The following is a 17,856-nucleotide window of genomic DNA, read 5'->3' on the forward strand; positions in this document are numbered from 1 at the left end:
AGTAAAGCACTGCACTAAGGGAGCCAAACTTGTCTTCCACTATTGATACCTAATGAGCTGTTCCTCTAAAACTGGGGTTTTTCATGCAAGCCAAGTGTGGATTTTTGCACAAAGTACACAACAATGTTTGTGCATGCACATGTACACAAATACACAATCCTTCCAGTGCACAAGCCCTCCCTTCATACTACTAAAGAGCTGGAACATGGAGACAGGTCAAGGGGACACAAACTGTTAAATCCATATCAAAAAAGTTTCCAGGGGTTTATTTTCAACTTTAAGAATATCCCACAGAAATAAATATGCATCCACTGTTTTTTATTAATACCTGGTCAATGAGAATGATGTGTAGCCCTCTTGCTTGTGGTATATTTCTAATGTTGCTTCTGTTCTGAATCTGTTGTCCCACCTTTATTCTCCAAATCAGATAATAATTTTATCACGGTGGCAACACTTTCTATTTCTCAAACATGGCAAGGCTGCCGGAGTTCAGGAATGAACTGGTTTTGGCAGTAGTCAGCTTTGGAAGGGGTTTCTTTAAAATATTATTGGTTCAGCTCACTCTCGAGACTGTGGGAGAATTTCATACTCCTAGTTTTTCTTTGCAAATTTGCAAACTAATTAAATGAACACTGGAAAACTTTTCTTTTTGTCATGCACTCCTTGTCATTGAAAGTAATAGCAATAAAAGGCACGTGGAAGGCCTTGAGAACACTGAACTCCTAAAACACCTCTGGTCCTGGATGGTAAAATAGTTTGCACCTTGAATAAATAGCATTGCTTTGCCAAGTGCTACAGAAACCAGCAATAAAGCCAGATACTTTCTTCCTTCGCTTCATCTGACTATTCAGCTAACAATCGGTGTTGATTAAATACTATGCACTTAGCACTAGACTTGCTGAGTTTCATGATAAACATTGACAGTGTGTACCTCTGTTGTGCACATAGTAGAATGTGGTACGTTATCTCCTTTGCATCCGCAATCATATTAAAGATCCTCAGCATGTTGCTTAAAACTGTCTGTATCCAGCTAGACCATAGACAGCATCCTATGATAAATCAGATCATAGAATTGATTGTAGAGTTGGATGTGATCCCAAGGGTCATCTTGTCCAAACCCTTGCAATGCAGGAATCTCAACTAAAGCATCCATGACAGATAGCCATCCAACCTGTGCTTTAAAACCTCCAAGGAAGGGGAGTCCACACTGTCAAACAACTCTTACTGTCAGAATATTCTTCCAGATTATCTGGCTCAGTATTGCCTATACCAGAGATGGGAGAAATGTGATCCTCCAAATGTTGCTGGACTCACTCCCATGATCCCTACTCAGCATGGTCTGTGGTCAAAGATGATGGGAGCTGGAGTCCAGTAACATATGGAGGGCCACAGTTTCCTCCATCCTTGTTATGTCTGTTTCACACATAACAGGCTTGGGAATTGGTCCAAAACTAACAAAATGAATTTCAATGTAAGGTTCTACACTTAGGCAGGAAGAACCAGCATGCCCTATATAAGATAGGCAAGTAGTCCAGCTTTCTAGCTTTCATTTCTTTTCCTCTCAGCTTTATAAGCTTACAGCCACCTCCATGGAACAGGGGCTTCGAAAGATAGAACCACAACTATAGTTAGTGAATTCAGACAACATGCCAAACCACAGTTTGCTAAGCCCACCTAAAAACGCAGTTTGCAAACCCAACCCAAGCCATGGATTCGGATTCTGAGTGTGGGCCAGTTGCAAAACCAGAAGAATCTGCCTTATACCAGGTCAAGACTACTGCGGTTGATGAGAGGTCTTGCCCATCACCGGCCATCTGATGTTTTTAAGTGGAGATGCCAGGAATTCTAAATTCAAAGCATGTTCTCTACCACTGAGCTATGGTGCTTACCAATTCAACTTGAGCCAGTATGGAAATGAGTTTGCATTAGGCCTGCTTTAGTTGCTAATTTGAAAAATTAAACTTGCATGATGAACCATCAATGCTATTAGAAGTCTATGGAATCCCCTTTTATTTAGTATTGTCAGCTTTTAGACACTGTTCATGAGAGTGCCTAAGGCAAGATTTGAAACACACAAACTTCTATGAATAAAAATTAACTTTTGCTACAATCCTTCCCTGTCTCCTCCTTCCTCTCCCTTTTCTGTCATAAAAGGCCTAGTGATCCAAACGGAAGCTCTGGGATAACCTTCTAAACACATAACACATAAAGGGGAAAGATCTGCAGGTATTAAGATAGATACATCACAAACTATAGGGAAGGCCCTTCACACTGTGGCACATAATCCCTTTCCTTGCAGCTGCATCCCTTGCTGCCATCATAAAATTTGAAATACAAACATTACTTTCTCACTTCTTTAATGTGCTCTTCTGCAGTAAAGTGTGCAAGGAGCTCTATACCAGGGGTCAGCAAACTTTTTCAGCAGGGGGCCGGTCCACTGTCCCTCAGACCTTGTGGGGGGCCGGACTATATCTTTTGAATTCCTATGCCCCACAAATAACCCAGAGATGCATTTTACTCATGTAAAAACACACTGATTCCCAGACCGTCTGCGGGCCGGATTTAGAAGGTGATTGGGCCGGATCCGGCCCCTGAGCCTTAGTTTGCCTACCCATGCTCTATACATTCAAATCAAAATGCACCTCACCATGAGGCAATGGTTTTATGTTTATAACATACTTCTCCTGCTTCTACATTTCAAAACATCTTGCCAGAAATATCAGCTTCACCTAAAAAAAAAAATGCAACCCAAAACCCGCCATAAAACATACAAAAAGAATTGAAATAAAATCAGCAGCATGAGCAAAACACGTATCAGCTGCAAGTAACCTCTACCTCATCTTCAAACCCCCTGAAATAAAAGTTTTTACAGAAAAGCAAGAGACCAAGAGTCAGGGGGCCAAATGAGCATCCTGGGAAAGAGAATTCCAAAGCCTGACTTCAGTGGCCCTTCCCCACATACACACACACCCATGTAACCTGAGAAGACCATATATGAAGCTGCCTCATTCTTAGCTCCATCTAGCTCAGAATTTTCTGGCAATGCTACTGTACGGTTGTAGATGGGGGTCTTTCCCAGTCTTACATATAAATGCCAGGGATTGAACCTGTAACCTTCTGTATGCCAGAGCTATGGCTGAGCCTATGGCCTCTCTGAAAAGGCAGCAGGACAGAGCTTGGGACTCAGCTGAAGACTAAGTGAGAAAGTAGGTTTCATATGTGCAAAGGCAGTTCTTAAGGTATCTTCCACCCCAGGTCATGTAAGGTTTCAAATGCACTTGGAATTGGGTTTATGTAAGGTTTATCAGCACTTGGAATTGGGCCCAGAAGCAATTATGGAGCCAGTTAAGTTAGTTTTGGAGTCCACATTCCTCCTATAGACAAGGCTGTTTTGATAACCTGCACCAATATCAAAAATACATCCTGTGAAGTAATACAGAAAAATGAATTAATACAGTGAATTAAAACAACAAAGAAACAGCCATAGATAAAGACTGTGTTTATCTAGAATATAGCAACTCCCCCGTGTTTCTAGTTTGTCACAAGTATGTGTGTGAACAGTCATATAAGTACTGTAGTTAATGAAGTAACACACACACACAGTCTCAAGGATATAGATATGTATTATGGTGCAGTATATTTACTTTAAACTCTTTTAATATTTAAAAAAACTCAGAGCAACAATAAAGCAGTATCATAAAAAATGGATGCAAACACTTCTCATAGTCTACTGAGGCTAAAGGGCTCAAGCCTGGGACTAGGCCAGAGGGAGAGAGCTGAACCAGCATAGGGTAGTTGCTAGGCAACTGGTGACATTCATTCTCTAGTACTTCTCCCATGCTTTGTAAACAGGCCTTGTGCTAAACTGTTTTTGGGGAGACAAGGAATAGATAGGATATGATGGGGCAGAATGTAAAGGTTGCCAAGTACCTGGATATTTTTTTTTTTAAATCTGGTGTCTAGAAACTCAACTCATCAATTTAAAGGTACAGACACTAGATTGCAAACTCTGCTTAAAGTAACTAATTGACTCTGCACTCCTATATACATTTAACTGGGAATAAGCCAGATTTGACTCAGTGCAAGTTACTTTTGAGTAGACATACATAGGGCTATGCCGTTAGTATTACAACTGCTGAATGCCCTTCAGAGGGCGAGGGCACCAGAAGTTGAGACTTTTGACACACCTTCTCCATCTGGGGTAAGTGATAATGTAAACCAGGGGCATCCATTTTCTTCTGTTGAGCGTGGCCTCATTCTGCAAAGGTTGGTCGGTAGGGGCCAGAGAGGTGTATAGCCACACAGGAGTCAGGATGAATAATATAATTGCTGTCTTCTAGCACAGCGGTGGGCAGAATTATCTACTGGTAGATCTCCGGGTAATTTCAATTTGATCTTACTTCAACAACAAAAATGCTACCCCCTGCTAAATTATACTGGTGAAATGAAGGAACTGTGTTGCAGGAGAGGGGATACTTTTGGGTGGAACGACTTGTGACTCAGTCCAATTCTATCATCATCACTATCATTTTATGCTATTAGGAAGTATTTGCCAAAATAAAAGCAATTACTGGAGAAAACATCTCTAAATGTCCAGAGTCTATGCAGCTCAGTCTTTTCATGGGAGAAAATATTAACTTACAGCTCAAACCTCTAATAAGTTCTCTTTTACTAGCATAGCAGACAGGCTCATAATAACAAGATACTGGAAAAACTGACTAACAAAATAAAATTGCACAAGGTTTGAAGCTCAAAGACTCATTTGCAACTGAATGGTACAGCTTTGTTATGTACATGTCTCCCCTCGCATTATAAAACCTTCCAGTTAACATAAATTATTTATCACCTTCTATACAAATGGTAGTCTGGAACAAGAACTTATTATGTCATTTGGATGTTATTTTGCACGTATTGCCTATACACCATCTTCTGGACTCAGTCCAGTTCAAAACAAATTCCTGGGTTCAACATTTTTATTACAGTATTATTTTATTTTAGTGTATATATTTCACACGAGGCTTGGTGGATCTTGGGGTTCAAATAAAAATACAAAATATATAATGCAAGCCTGACATCAGCCTAGCCCTAGCAAATAGGGGACTTTATGGTAGTCAAAGACAGGATGATGATATAACAAAGCAGTGCTGCACATAGACCCTCTTCATATGTTCCTAAAATCTATTCATGTGGTGATATGTGTGCTTCCCCTCCACACACACCTACTTACACTGAGTGGGAAGAAGAATTTCAGGAGAATTGTAAGTGTATTCAACTAAATGTGCTTGTTCCTCATTGTGATCAGGAACCCTGTGCCATCAGAATTCCCAATCACAGGGGCACAGTGGGATAGGGCCGCTGCCAGTAGCCCCCTTACCAAGAATGGAGAACTTGTGGCTCTCCAAATGATGTTAGATTACACCTTCCACTATCCCTTACCACTGGGGCTAATGCGAGTTGTGGTACAACGAGATCTGGAGGCCACAAGTTCTCCTTCCCTGCACTACACAGATAGGCTTCAAGAAAACCCAAATAAGACTTATGTGAAATGACATGGCATCTCACATGTTCTGACAATCTTGCGCCTGGATGATTCTGTGGGTACCTGAAAATAAAAGTGGTGTTTGTGTACACTAGGGGTTGGGGGACATTTTTCAGCCCAAGTGTTACTTATCCTTCTAGTCAACCTTCTGCAAGTTATATGCCGGTGACCAGTGGAATCAGAAGCAAAAATGGACAGAATAATTTTAACTAGACTAAGCAGTTAGACTGGTGACTGGATGTGGCTGCCGAAACCTGAAAGACCTACATTGGCTCCCAGTACGTTTCCGAGCACAATTCAAAGTGTTGGTGTTGATCTTTAAAGCCGTAAACAGCCTCAGCCCAGTATACCTGAAGGAGCGTCTCCACCCCCATCGTTCTGACTGGACGCTGAGGGCCTTCTGGTGGTTCCTTCACTGCGAGATGTGAGGTTACAGGGAACCAGGCAGAGGGCCTTTTTGGTGGTGGCGCCCACCCTGTGGAATGCCCTCCCACCAGATGTCAAGGAAATAAACAACTACCTAACTTTTAGAAGACATCTGAAGGCAGCCCTGTTTAGGGAAGTTTTTAATGTGTGATATTTTATTCTGTTTTTAATCTGTTGGCAGCTGCCCAGAGTGGCTGGAGAAACCCAGCCTGATAGGCGGGGTATAAATAAATAAACAACAACAACAACTTGGCACAGTAGTGTAGTTTTACACACATCAAACACTCTTCTCCATCCAGGCAAATGAGTCATTATGAGAGTTTAACATACCAACCAGGTAAAAACATCCAAGAAAATTAAATGAGTTACAGGTGTGGTCCGGGGCGGTGGGGGGGTGGCGGGGAGGAGGAGAGAATGACTGGAGAAGAGATGGTGGGCTGGTCAGAGTTCCAAGAGCTATCTCTTGGTATTGTACCTTCGTTGGGATTTGGCTCAGTTTTTTTAAATCACAAGATGATGAAGGTGACCTTTCTCAACAAACAAAGCTTTGTTGATTTTTATGGAATTCAATATTTTCTGGATGCCTCTGGCAACCTTACAGAATAGAATTGTGCACACTGATATTTATTTAGCTGCTATGTGTTTAAAAAGTGCAATGTATTCCTGATATCTATTGACCTTTTTTTTTTTTAAAAAAAGAATGCCTTATGTATTCTAATTAATCAAGGGATTGGAAGCTTCTATAATGCTTCTGATGTAAATGCAGCCATTGATAGTTTTATTTGGCAGCTGCCCTGATTGAATGCATTAGATTGGACACTTGTTGAAGCCAATGATTTGAAAGCAACATAACTTGACCGGAGTTTATCAGGTTATGATTTAGGAACACATGTAGGCCTTTGCCAGATCATTGGTCCCTATTGCGTAGCACTGTCTCCTTTGACAGCATCTCTTCATGGTCACAGGCAAAAAACTTTCCCATCTCACCTGCTTTCTGATCCTTTAACTGAGGATGCCAGAGATTGACCCTGGAACCATCTGCATGTGAAGCATGTGTTTTATCACTGAGCTGTAGTCCTTGTCAGCCATGGTAGAAACTGAAAAATGCTAGCCAGTTACGGAGATGTTTTGAGAGGAAGGAATGGGGGAACAATCATATTGTTAATTGATGATTACAGCCAAGCAATGGATCACCAAGGAAAAATATGGAAATTCCCTCTAACCCAAAGTATTTGTCCCCATCCCAATGGGTGGAAAGTAGTCAATACCAGAATTGTTTAGCACAGAACTGAACATCCTGACAATTTACTTCCAGCAGAACCTTTTGGGCTTCAAAGTATATGGGTAAAGAGCAGTGCTTGTAAAATATTGGATTCCAGAGGTGGGACTGAGCAGGATGCCCTGTGGTCAATATTGTGGGGCTTCTGTTCCTGCACCCAGCAGCACAAACAAAACAAATAATTTAAAAGAAGACAATACATGCAAACTAATTGTGTTTGTGCATAGTTTTGCTCAGCATGGTACAAAACGATCCTTTTTTAAAAGCCCTGATAGGTCTGATGTGGGGAAAATATCTAAGAAAATTCCTTTAAGAATTCTCTTAATAGCTTTTCTTGCTTTCCTGTGATCTTCTATCAAACACAGTGGCCTGGTCTGAAGCTGCAAAGATGCAGTTTGACCTCTTCACTTTGCAGTTCTGTGGTTAGGTTCTTTGTGGGCTTGTTTTCTCTCTACTAAGGCTTGTCTCAGTGGCTTCCACGTCAGATACCAAATGCTGATTTCTACTTCTGATTCCCAGACTATAATGTATTCCCAGATTCCAAGTATGATGGCTAAAAGATTGAGCTGTGAAAAAGAATGTCCCTGATTCCACCATGTAAGCCGCTACCTTCTCAGATCTAGCCCCTACCCCACCTCCATGTCTACAATATATAGATAACACTGGCATTTGTTGTAAGGATTACAGAGAGAATGGCTAGGGTTAAAAGAAAGAAACAAACACTTCAACCAAGCATGGGAAGTCTTATGAGATCTACTTTAAAAAAACACCCTGAAATGCTGAGTTCTGTCAACTGGTGCCAGGCACAAAATAATCACTGAAGGGCAGAGCTAGAAACAAAATGGCACAGCCAATTACCTACTTACCCACCCCAGGCACTGGGGTAATTTGCATATGCAATTGACAATATACTTCTGAGTACAGGTCAGGGATTCTAATTGCCGCCTTTGTTGGGTGGGAAACTTTTTGCTGTGGTTATTGAACACCTGGGAGTCATGAGCTCTTGCTGATCTACAGCAAATTATCCAGTATTCCTCTTCCTACACTGTAGAAAACCATGTAGACTTCATTGGTTTTTTAAACAGCTAATTTTTTTGCCATATTGCAAATTGCTTTTGAGTTTATTGTGTTTCACATTCTACTGCTGTTTACGAAAAAGTGTAAAGTCTACTTGATATTGACAAAATTAGCTTCTCAGCCCTTAAGATCCTGGACAAAGTACATGAGGCCTCTAACACCGACTTCTCTAACCTGGCACTCTCCAGCTATTTTGGACTTCAACTCCCGTCAGCTCCAGCCAGCATAAAGTGTAGTATAAATGCTTATGTATGTTCAGAGTTTCTGCCCATCCTAACCCACGCACCTCACAGAAGCAGTAGTTGCTGACTAGCTTCCTACCCTCACTGCAGAACCATTGCAAAGGAGGCAACAATCCAGTCAGTCCCTGATTTGTTTTGTCAAAATTGCATTGGGGAATGATGGTTGACTTTATGGGTGGGGGTGGTGTTCAGACAAATAGCTGTCAGTTAGCTTAATTTTTTAAAAAGTCACAGAAAACGGAGATTATTTTAGGAACATTCTATACAAGGGAAAAAGCCAAAGGACACGTCAGAGGAGTGATGTTATCTCTGTCCCTGGCATTCCTTCTACCAAGAAGTTGGCTCGGTCAAGGATTGAAATAAATAAATCTTCTGTCAGCTTTCACAAAACAGCCAAGCGGGCTGCACACTTATGAAAAACAGCTCCTTTTGGTTGATCTGTGTACTGCTCATCGCCAAATGCTTCCAAAACATAAAACTGTTGAGGAATAAAACACTTGTCTATTTAAGGATGTTTACATCTTACAACCTGATTTTTTTAACCGCCATATTAGCACATTTACCCATAAAATAATGCAGCAGGATAATAGAACTTTTAAGTGACGCATCTGTGTGCAATACTGGTGTAATAGTGGTACTGTATCTGCTTGACTTTAATAGTAAATGGGACAATTATTTAACTTCCTTTGGTGGTGGATGGCTGCATGGATTGTGAGGTTGTATACTGAATACTTTTTCATATAAAACTACCAAATACTGTCTTCTCAGTTTGCCTTTGCAACAACCCTGATAGGATGATCGCTGTTGTAACTTGCCCAGAGTGCAAAACCTAGTCACTGGTATAAGATACATATAAATCTGTCTTACAACTAATCAGATTGTTTGGTCCATCTAGGCCAGTGTTGCCCACTCAAACTAGCAGGATCTCTCCCAAGTTATTGGGCCTTTCAGTTACAGTGATCCTTTTAACTGGACATGTAGATAAAAACTGGAATCTTCAGCAAGCATAGCGTATGTTCTACCAGTGAGCTATGCCCTTCCCATTAAGTGTGTCACACTTTTTAACCATAAATGTCTTTTGGCATCAACTACACTATTCAGTATTCAAAGATTTATGTAAATCATAACTGGGTTATTTGGTATATGTTTGTTGTAGTAACGGAGCCTGAGTAAGATATAAGTGTCTACTGTGTTGACATCAAAAATCAATTCATATATTATGAAAAAAAAAATTAACACACACAAAAATAGCCATAGATTATAATATAAAAAGATCAACGTACAGACTAAGCCATCTTAAACAATCATGTTACCATATTATAGAAATGTGATCCTAACTCCAGTTAGGAGTTTAATTCCAGTTATCAACAGTTAAACTAACCTTTATCAAATGAACATTAACAGGACTATTTATCCAGTTTGTTTCTAAAACTAACCTCATTTCTTGCTCACCACCGTTGTGTTATGAATGTCTTAAACTTGAACTAATTATTGCTTCTTCCTGGAATGGTAAAAATACTCCAGTAACTACATATCCTGCCAACAGTCCCCTTTTTATGTGCTCTGGAAACAGGCACATAATTCCAGTGGGGTCATTGCAGTGCAATATAGTTTTGCCTGCACCCTAACACTTAACAAAATCTTGTATCATGTCCTATGCCTGTTGTCTTCCTGCTCTGAATTTTATAGTCCTGTTGCTAGAAACATGGAACAGATCAAAACAGAAATTATAACAAAATTTATATGCTAGTGCAAATGTGAACTTGGTCATTATTCAGTCTGTTTTGAAATGTCACATTAATATTAAGCCCCTGAAAATTTGGGGACAGGAGTCGAGATTTACTGACTTTTAAAATCTTGGTTCTTGCATCACCCAATGCTCTTTCATTACACAAAATTCATTTTGCATTTGCTATGTAAGCCAAGATTGATAGACCACATTTCCAGACTATGCCTCCTGGTTCTATGAGTTTGTCATTGGGAGATGACAAAACTCGATTTTGGCAGAGTCTAGTGATGGTGGTGTTGGCGATGCTGGTTTTTATCATCATTATGAGAGGTGGTGGACTCTCCTTTCTTGAAGTTTTTTTTAAGCAGAAGTTAGATGACTATCTATCATGTATGATCTAGTTGAGATTCCTGCATAGTAGGGGGTTGGACTAGATGACCCTCATGGTCCCTTCCAACTCTACAATTCTATGGTGCTATGATTTTATTATTATTTACCCTTCATAGCTCTGGTCCAAATACCTAAGAAAATGGAGGGGAAAATATGAATAAGCTTTAATCGGTCATCTTTTTCATAGTCAGGGTAGTTAATGGATTCACTCAGTGCTCTGTTTAGAGTTGAAAGGGGGATTCTAATCCATGTTAATAAGTGAGAAATGAGGGAAGAAGTGATAGCATTTCTGTATTTATTAACCCAAACCGTGGTTACCAGAATCCGGGGACACTTTTTTTTTTCTTTTTTTTTAAGCTTAGTAGCAACAGGGAGTCAGTAGTGGGGATAGTGAAGCAAAAGACCCTGGGCCCAAGCACACATGCATATTGTATAAAGGTGCAAAGCCCTTCTTTCGCACCCTGTGAAACATAAATGAGCAGAGACTGGGCAACGGCGTGCCCCGCGCTCGTGACTCCCGAGCCTTCCCCGATCTCTTTCCCCCTTTGTTTTGACAGATCAGGGGAGGCTTGGGAGTCACGAGAGGGCAGGAGTTGCCCAGGAGGGGCCAGCCTGGTAGTGCAGTTGGCTCTGGCCGGCTTCAGGAGCTGCTCACTGTCGTGGTGCAGGAAAAAATGGTGGGCGCCACGGCAGCGAGCAGCGAGCAGCGAGCAGCTCCTGAAGCCAGCCAGAGCCAACTGCACTAAGAGACTGGCTCCAGGCTGCTGAGGCTGCCGCTGCCGTGTTTCCCAGGGACAGATTTGCAAATCAGGGGATATTCTGATGACGGATTTTGTTCGGGGACAGATTTGCAAATCTGGGGACTGTCCCTGGGAACCGGGGATGTCTGGCAACACTAACCCAAACCAATGAGAATAAACATATACATGCATGCAACAGACTGAGGTGGGAGAGCAGACTTGTATACCATTTTTGAATGATCCCCTAGGTTTAAAAAATACAACAACAACAACAATTGAACTCTAGTAGGAAGAAGAAGAAGAAGAAGAAGAAGAGAAGAGGAAGAGTTTGGATTTGATATCCCGCCTTTCACTCCCTTTAAGGAGTCTCAAAGCGGCTAACATTCTCCTTTCCCTTCCTCCCCCACAACAAACACTCTGTGAGGTGAGTGGGGCTGAGAGACTTCAGAGAAGTGTGACTGGCCCAAGGTCACCCAGCAGCTGCATGTGGAGGAGCGGGGACGCGAACCCGGTTCTCCAGATTACAACACTACCGCTCTTAACCACTCAGCATAGCAAAGAAAGGGGTTCTTCTTCAGTTTTCTCCTTGGAGGTGGTTGCTCTACCCAACAGTCTCCTCACTGGGCGACATGTGTGGATTAAGCCTACACCTCTTACGTTGCATTACTTGTCAATATAAGGTAGACATTTTCCAGAAACAAAGCAGAAATTCCCTCTTATTAGTTCTTTTTCAAACCCTGCTTTTTAATAACAGTTTTCATGGTCAAATCTCTTATTAGGAGAATCAACCAGAATCAAATTTGGCTCATTGATGGAAACAAATACAATGCTTTCACATTCCGGATCAATGCTCATAATGCTCTTTTCCCCCTGTTATTTTTTGTTCCCCAGTTCCCAGTGTAAATGGCGTAGAGGAACCCAGTATTGCAAAGAGACTGCGTGGCACACCAGAGCGGATTGAACTGGAGAATTACCGTCTCTCGGTACAACGGGAAGAGGAGTTGGAAGAAGTCCCTGAGGAGACCTTGGCAGAGCACAACCTGAGCAGCGTGCTAGACAAAGGAACAGAAGAGGATGTACCCAGCAGGTTATTTTTATTTTTTCAAAAAGCCTTAATTTATTTAAAATATGACTTGGCTGCATTTCTAAAGAATGCCTGTTCAAGGTGGCTTGAAAAAGCAGAAGTTTTAAAAAATGTCAATAATACAAAAAGGCTTAGAGTTTCCCCCTTTAAAACCAAATGCAGTACAACGCTGAATAAGGTTTCTCACATGCGCAACAGAATTTTCTCCCCTCTTTTCTCCACCTGCATATGCCGTATGCCCTCTCCAAATCTACTCTGGAGGGTTGGGGGAACCCCTAGAACAGATTTATGGGGTGCAGAGGGGAGAGCGGGAGGAAGTCCCATTGCTCTAGGGTTGCCAAATTTCAAAAAGTGGAAATCTGGACACTAAAGTTGTTGAGCTTTTTCTTTTCCTTTTTTTTTTTTTTGCCAGAGTTGTTCAGTTTGGGTTTTTTTTGCCAGAGTTTCTGAGCAACTTTTAATGAAATTCAGAAAAATCTGCACTTCCAACATGGGCTGCCATATATCCAGATTTTCACAGACGTTTCAGCGATTTCCTGCCCAAATGCTGTTTAAGAGAGCTGAATACTGGCTATTGTCTGGGAAATTCTGCAGGTATGGCAGCCCTACATTGCGCAAGCAGGAATTCTTGTGCTTATGGGGCACTTAGCACTACATTAGACAGAAGCCAAAACATTCTCAGCCAACTAGTTAAAATACATTTCACAGTTCTAACAACCACAAGCCAAGCCAAAAAGCACTAAGCAGGAATAGGCCAGTTAGAGAACAGATGACATTCAAACCTTTTGAAAAACTTGAAGTAAAACTTGCAGTAATACAGAACCAAAAAAAGTTACTATTGAAATAACAACCATATCCTTGCAAAATAATCATATAAGACAAATTGCATCATAAGCCAGTTTACAGGCCAAAGTTTGCTTGAAGGTGCCCAGTCCTGAGAGATGTGACTGGCTGGGCCTTGTTCTCTCCCCCTCCATCCACTGCAAGTAGAAAAGGAACTTGGGGAATATGATTTTTAGCTGAAGAATGACACAAAGGGAAACTTTAGTTTATCATTTTTAAAGGCATTTACAGATCATCTTTCTGGACAAAGTCCTCTCAAGGTGGAAAAGGGTTAAGCAGCTTCACCTCACTTTTCTTCCACTTGAACACAGCTTGCACTAGAATCCTTTCTGCTTTAAAAGAAATATTTTAGAAGAAAGAACCTGAATTCCACTTTTTTTGTAATTTGAGCAAGTGTTCTGCACTTTGACAGGGAGTTGCATACTATTTTTAAGTGTCAGTAAACATAAAACTGATTTTTTTTCTTCTTCCAACAAAGCAAAGCCAACATTCCTCCTTGAGGGCCTAGCTATCTGTCAGGCAATGTGCTAAAATAAAAAGCTGTTTTTAAAAAATAATTCTTAACACAAATGTTTGGAAAAACACATTCTTAGGAGTTGAGAAAATCACAATGAACATTTCTTTGTCTAGATAAAATTCCCAGAAGGATTATGCATTTCTGAAGTTTGCCCATAATTTCACATAACAGCCTTGTTTTAAAAAGTCATGAAAAACCTGTTCCCACATCTTTTGTGAAAATAGATGGCTAAGCAACAAATGGAAGATTTTGCAGTTTGTGTGAATAAAGACAGAATCCCACTGCTATTCTTAACTGTAACACAAGTAACAATATTTTTCCCAGGAACAAACAAAACAAAAATGAGATATATTTACTGTATACTTCTGCTGCTACAGTTCTAAGTGAAATGAGTTGGAGATATGTACCTCCTAATCTTTTCAGATATTTTTTGTACTGGAGAATTTCCTGCTGGATTTTGTCCAATAAAAATGGATAGGGGGAAAGGGTAAAACATATGACAAAGAAAAGAAGGGTGAATTCCTGTTGATTTAGCCTCCAGGAGAGGAGGAGCTTGCTTTTCTAAGAGGAATATGTAACAGGCCTATAAAGATTAAATGTTGTTTTCTTCTTCTAATGGGATCATTCCTCAGTAAGGCGTGTGCTGAAATGAAAGAGGCTGTCATTCCATTGATGCTGGTTGTGTCTGAGTGGTTACCTTCCTCTCATAACTGGCTCTTTTTGACTTTTTGGAATAAGGGACCGCAGAGACCTCAAACTGGCTTCAAACTGGGAGTGGGGAATATAACCCCTTGACAATTGGCATGTAGGTTGTGTTTCAGTGCTAAATTCTGATTCAATTCTGTTTTGAATGACCCTGATCTGTCATAGTCAAGAGCAGGGGTGGGGAACATGTGGCAATGGTTGTGAAAAAGTGGCCTCGTGGACTCGCTTGCAGGCCAAGATTGGTCTATGGGCCGAAAGTTCCCCACTCCTGGAATAGATGGACAAATATTCTGACCTGGTTTGAGGCAGTTTGTTTTGTTTTGTTGGCTGTGATTATTTTAAAACAATCATCTGCTTCTACGCACAGGGGGGGAAACCCTGTTGAAGTATCATCTACTAACTTTCCTGATTTTCCTCTGCAGTAGTTCAGAATCTGAGATGGAAGAAGAAGAGGAGGAGGAGGAAGAAGAACAGCCACAGCAGCCCACTTCTGACCTGGGTGGTGTGCCTTGGAAAGAGGCTGTGCGGATACATGCCATGCTGAAGGGCAAAAGTGAGGAAGAGCTGGACACAGAGAAGAATCATGACAATGAAGCAGAGGAGGAAGAGGAAGAAGAAGAAGAGGAGGAGGAGGGGGAAGAAGAGGAAGAAGTCTCTAGTGAAGGTTAGTAGATAGTGATACGGATTCGGATATGTATATTAATTTTATTTTTTCAATGCTATTCAATTTATATCTTGCCATTGATCCTGAAGAAGCCCAGGCTGGCATATTGATCACAGATTGCCATCATACAGAACAGATAATCAAATATAAAGTGCATCTCCCATTTCTTTTGGAAAACTTGGAAGTCAGTGCAAAGACTGCAAACCTGCTGGAGACTCATGTTTACGGACTACTGGGAAGTCCCATGAAAAATCTTTAGAAGAAGTATATGGGCCCAAGGTGGTGGTCTTCATCAAGCTGGCAGTTATTAAAATTGTATTTTCTCTAACCTATCTTGCGCTCGCTCGCTCTCTCTCTCTCTCTCTCTCTCTCTCTCTCTCTCTCTGGTTTTCATCTCTGTAACACTGTTCCAGGCTTTCATTTTTCAGTCTGCAAATTTACGTCTGGGAATCAACATAGAATTGGAAGGAACCCCAGGGGTCATCCGGCCCAACCCCCTGCAATGCAGGAATTTCAGCAAGATCGTACATGACAGATTGCCATCCAACCTCTGTTTAAACACCTCCAAGGAATAACAGTCCACCACCTCTTGTGAGAGTCTATTCCACTGTCGAACAGCTCTTAACTGTCAGAAAGATCTTCCTGGTGTTTAGTCAAAATCTCCTTTCTTGTAACTTGAATCCATTGGTTCAGGTCCTATCCTCTTGAGGAGAAGAAAACAAGCTTGCTCCATCCTCCATGTGACAGCCCTTTAGATATTTGAAGATGGTTATCATATCTCCTCACAGTCTTTCTTTAGCAAGCTAAAACATACCACATTTCCTCAATCATTCCTTATAAGGCTTGGTTTCCAGACCCTTGACCACCTTAGTCACCATTTTCTGCACACGTTCCGACTTGTCAATATCCTTCTTAAATTGTGGTGCCTAGAACTGGGCACAGTATTTCAAGTGTGGTCTGACTAAAGCAGAATAGAGCAGGACTAGTGACTTCACTTGATCGGGACACTGTGCTTCTGTTGATGCAGCCTAGAATAGAAGTAGCTTTCTTCCTTTTTTTCTGCTGCATGTTGACTCCTACGAAATTTGTGGTCTACTAAAACCCCTAGATCCTTTTCACATGTAGTATTTGCAATTCAGGTATCGCCTATCTTACATTTGTGCACCTGGATCTTCCTGATCAGGTATAGAACTTTACATTTGTCCCTACTGAAATTCATTTTGTTAGTTATGGCCCAGTTCTGCAGGCTGTTGAGGTCATCTGGAATCCCCATTCTCTCTTCTGCAGCATTGGCTTCCCATCCCAGTTTGGTGTCATCTGCAAATTGGATGAGTATCTCCTCTATACCTACATCCAAGTCATTCATAAAGATATTGAACAACACTGGGCCCAAGACAGAACCTTGCAGCACCCCAGTTGTCACATGTTGCATTCAGGCTTAAAACAGAATTATAATTTGAGGAGCCGGTTCAACAGGCAGGTACTCCTCCATAACAAAAGGCTTGGGGAAGAGCCAAAGCTTAATTGTACAATGCACCTTTTGCATGCAAAAACACCCTGGGCTCAATCCCTGGCAGTTTTGGGTAGGGCTGGATGAGACTTGACTGAAACCCTGGAGAGCTACCACCAGACAATGTAGGCTATACTGAGCTAGATGGATAAATGCTCTATAGGTAGCTTTTTATGATCCTACATGATGGCAGCTGGGTGAGCTCAAAGGTCCATTGCCAGGGTTAGGGAAGTAATGAAAGATTGATTTGCCTGCTGGCCAAGGAAGTAGTTCAGTAGCAGGGTGAAGAGGCAAGTCAGGGCTGGAACTGTGATTCAGTAAGTAGGTTTAGTGAAAAGTTTGGCATGTTTCTGTGGCTGTTGGTGATGAAATGTTCAGAGGTTGTATTTATTTGGCTTGGATGTGTTTGCATAGGTTTAGAGTCTTATCACAGCTCAGAACTAGGAACCAGCAGCAAAGGCCTATGAACAGCAGAAAGGACAAAGCTTTGCTTCCAGACCAGAAGGACCCCTGCTTTTATTTATATAGGGGTTTGCACTTGGATCAAAAATTGGATTTTATTTTCTCCTCAGCTCCTTTATGACTGCTTAAGACATGGATTAATTGGGGGTGGGAAACCACATGTCTGAACTAGGGATTACCACCTAAGGTAGTTGGGAAATCAAGAGTGAGTCACGAAAAGTGTTGTGTGTAGATATTCATGCTTGCATCTAATGGGAACAGTTCTGCATTAACTGCTTAAGGGAGTATCAGTTACAGATCAGAACAGGCAGGTGTCTCAGTTATTGAAAGGTTGGGGAACCATAAATCTGCATAATATTCAGTCTTCAGGGATTTATAGGGTGTTGGCATTTTAAATTACTTTTGAGGATTGTTTGTGGAGATAGAAAGCCTTGCTACTCAAGTCACTTTTTTGTCGTGGTGGCTGGTACCTGATCAGTTTCATCAGACATATATCTTTGGGGGGGTGGGGCTCTTCCAAATGAGGAGCTCAGCTTTCAAAATGGGCCTTGCTTGCCAGAGAACTCACACATCTCTTGCAGCACCTGTTTAAGAACAAAGTGCATTTTCAGTAAAGGCACTGATGAGTTAAAGACAACAGAGATCAAGG

General features: G+C 41.3%; 2 protein-coding genes across 51 annotated transcripts in view; one reads left to right on the forward strand and one right to left on the reverse strand.

Annotated features, from left to right (window-relative positions):
* Positions 1-17,856, reverse strand: part of LOC310826186 (tigger transposable element-derived protein 1-like) — a 1,677,490-nt gene that overhangs the window by 732,619 nt on the left and 927,015 nt on the right. The gene's annotated exons all lie outside the window — the stretch shown is intronic.
* MICAL3 (microtubule associated monooxygenase, calponin and LIM domain containing 3) overlaps positions 1-17,856 on the forward strand; it is a 182,881-nt gene that overhangs the window by 116,171 nt on the left and 48,854 nt on the right. For all 50 annotated transcript variants that reach the window (XM_083699762.1, XM_083699767.1, XM_083699769.1 and 47 more), the window contains 2 exons: positions 12,314-12,509; positions 14,994-15,235. In XM_083699762.1, coding sequence (XP_083555888.1) covers positions 12,314-12,509; positions 14,994-15,235 — 438 coding nt within the window. The remainder of the gene's footprint in view (positions 1-12,313; positions 12,510-14,993; positions 15,236-17,856) is intronic.

The sequence above is a fragment of the Podarcis gaigeae genome, assembly GCF_964106915.1.
Source record: "Podarcis gaigeae genome assembly, chromosome: 10".
NCBI lineage: Eukaryota > Metazoa > Chordata > Lepidosauria > Squamata > Lacertidae > Podarcis > Podarcis gaigeae.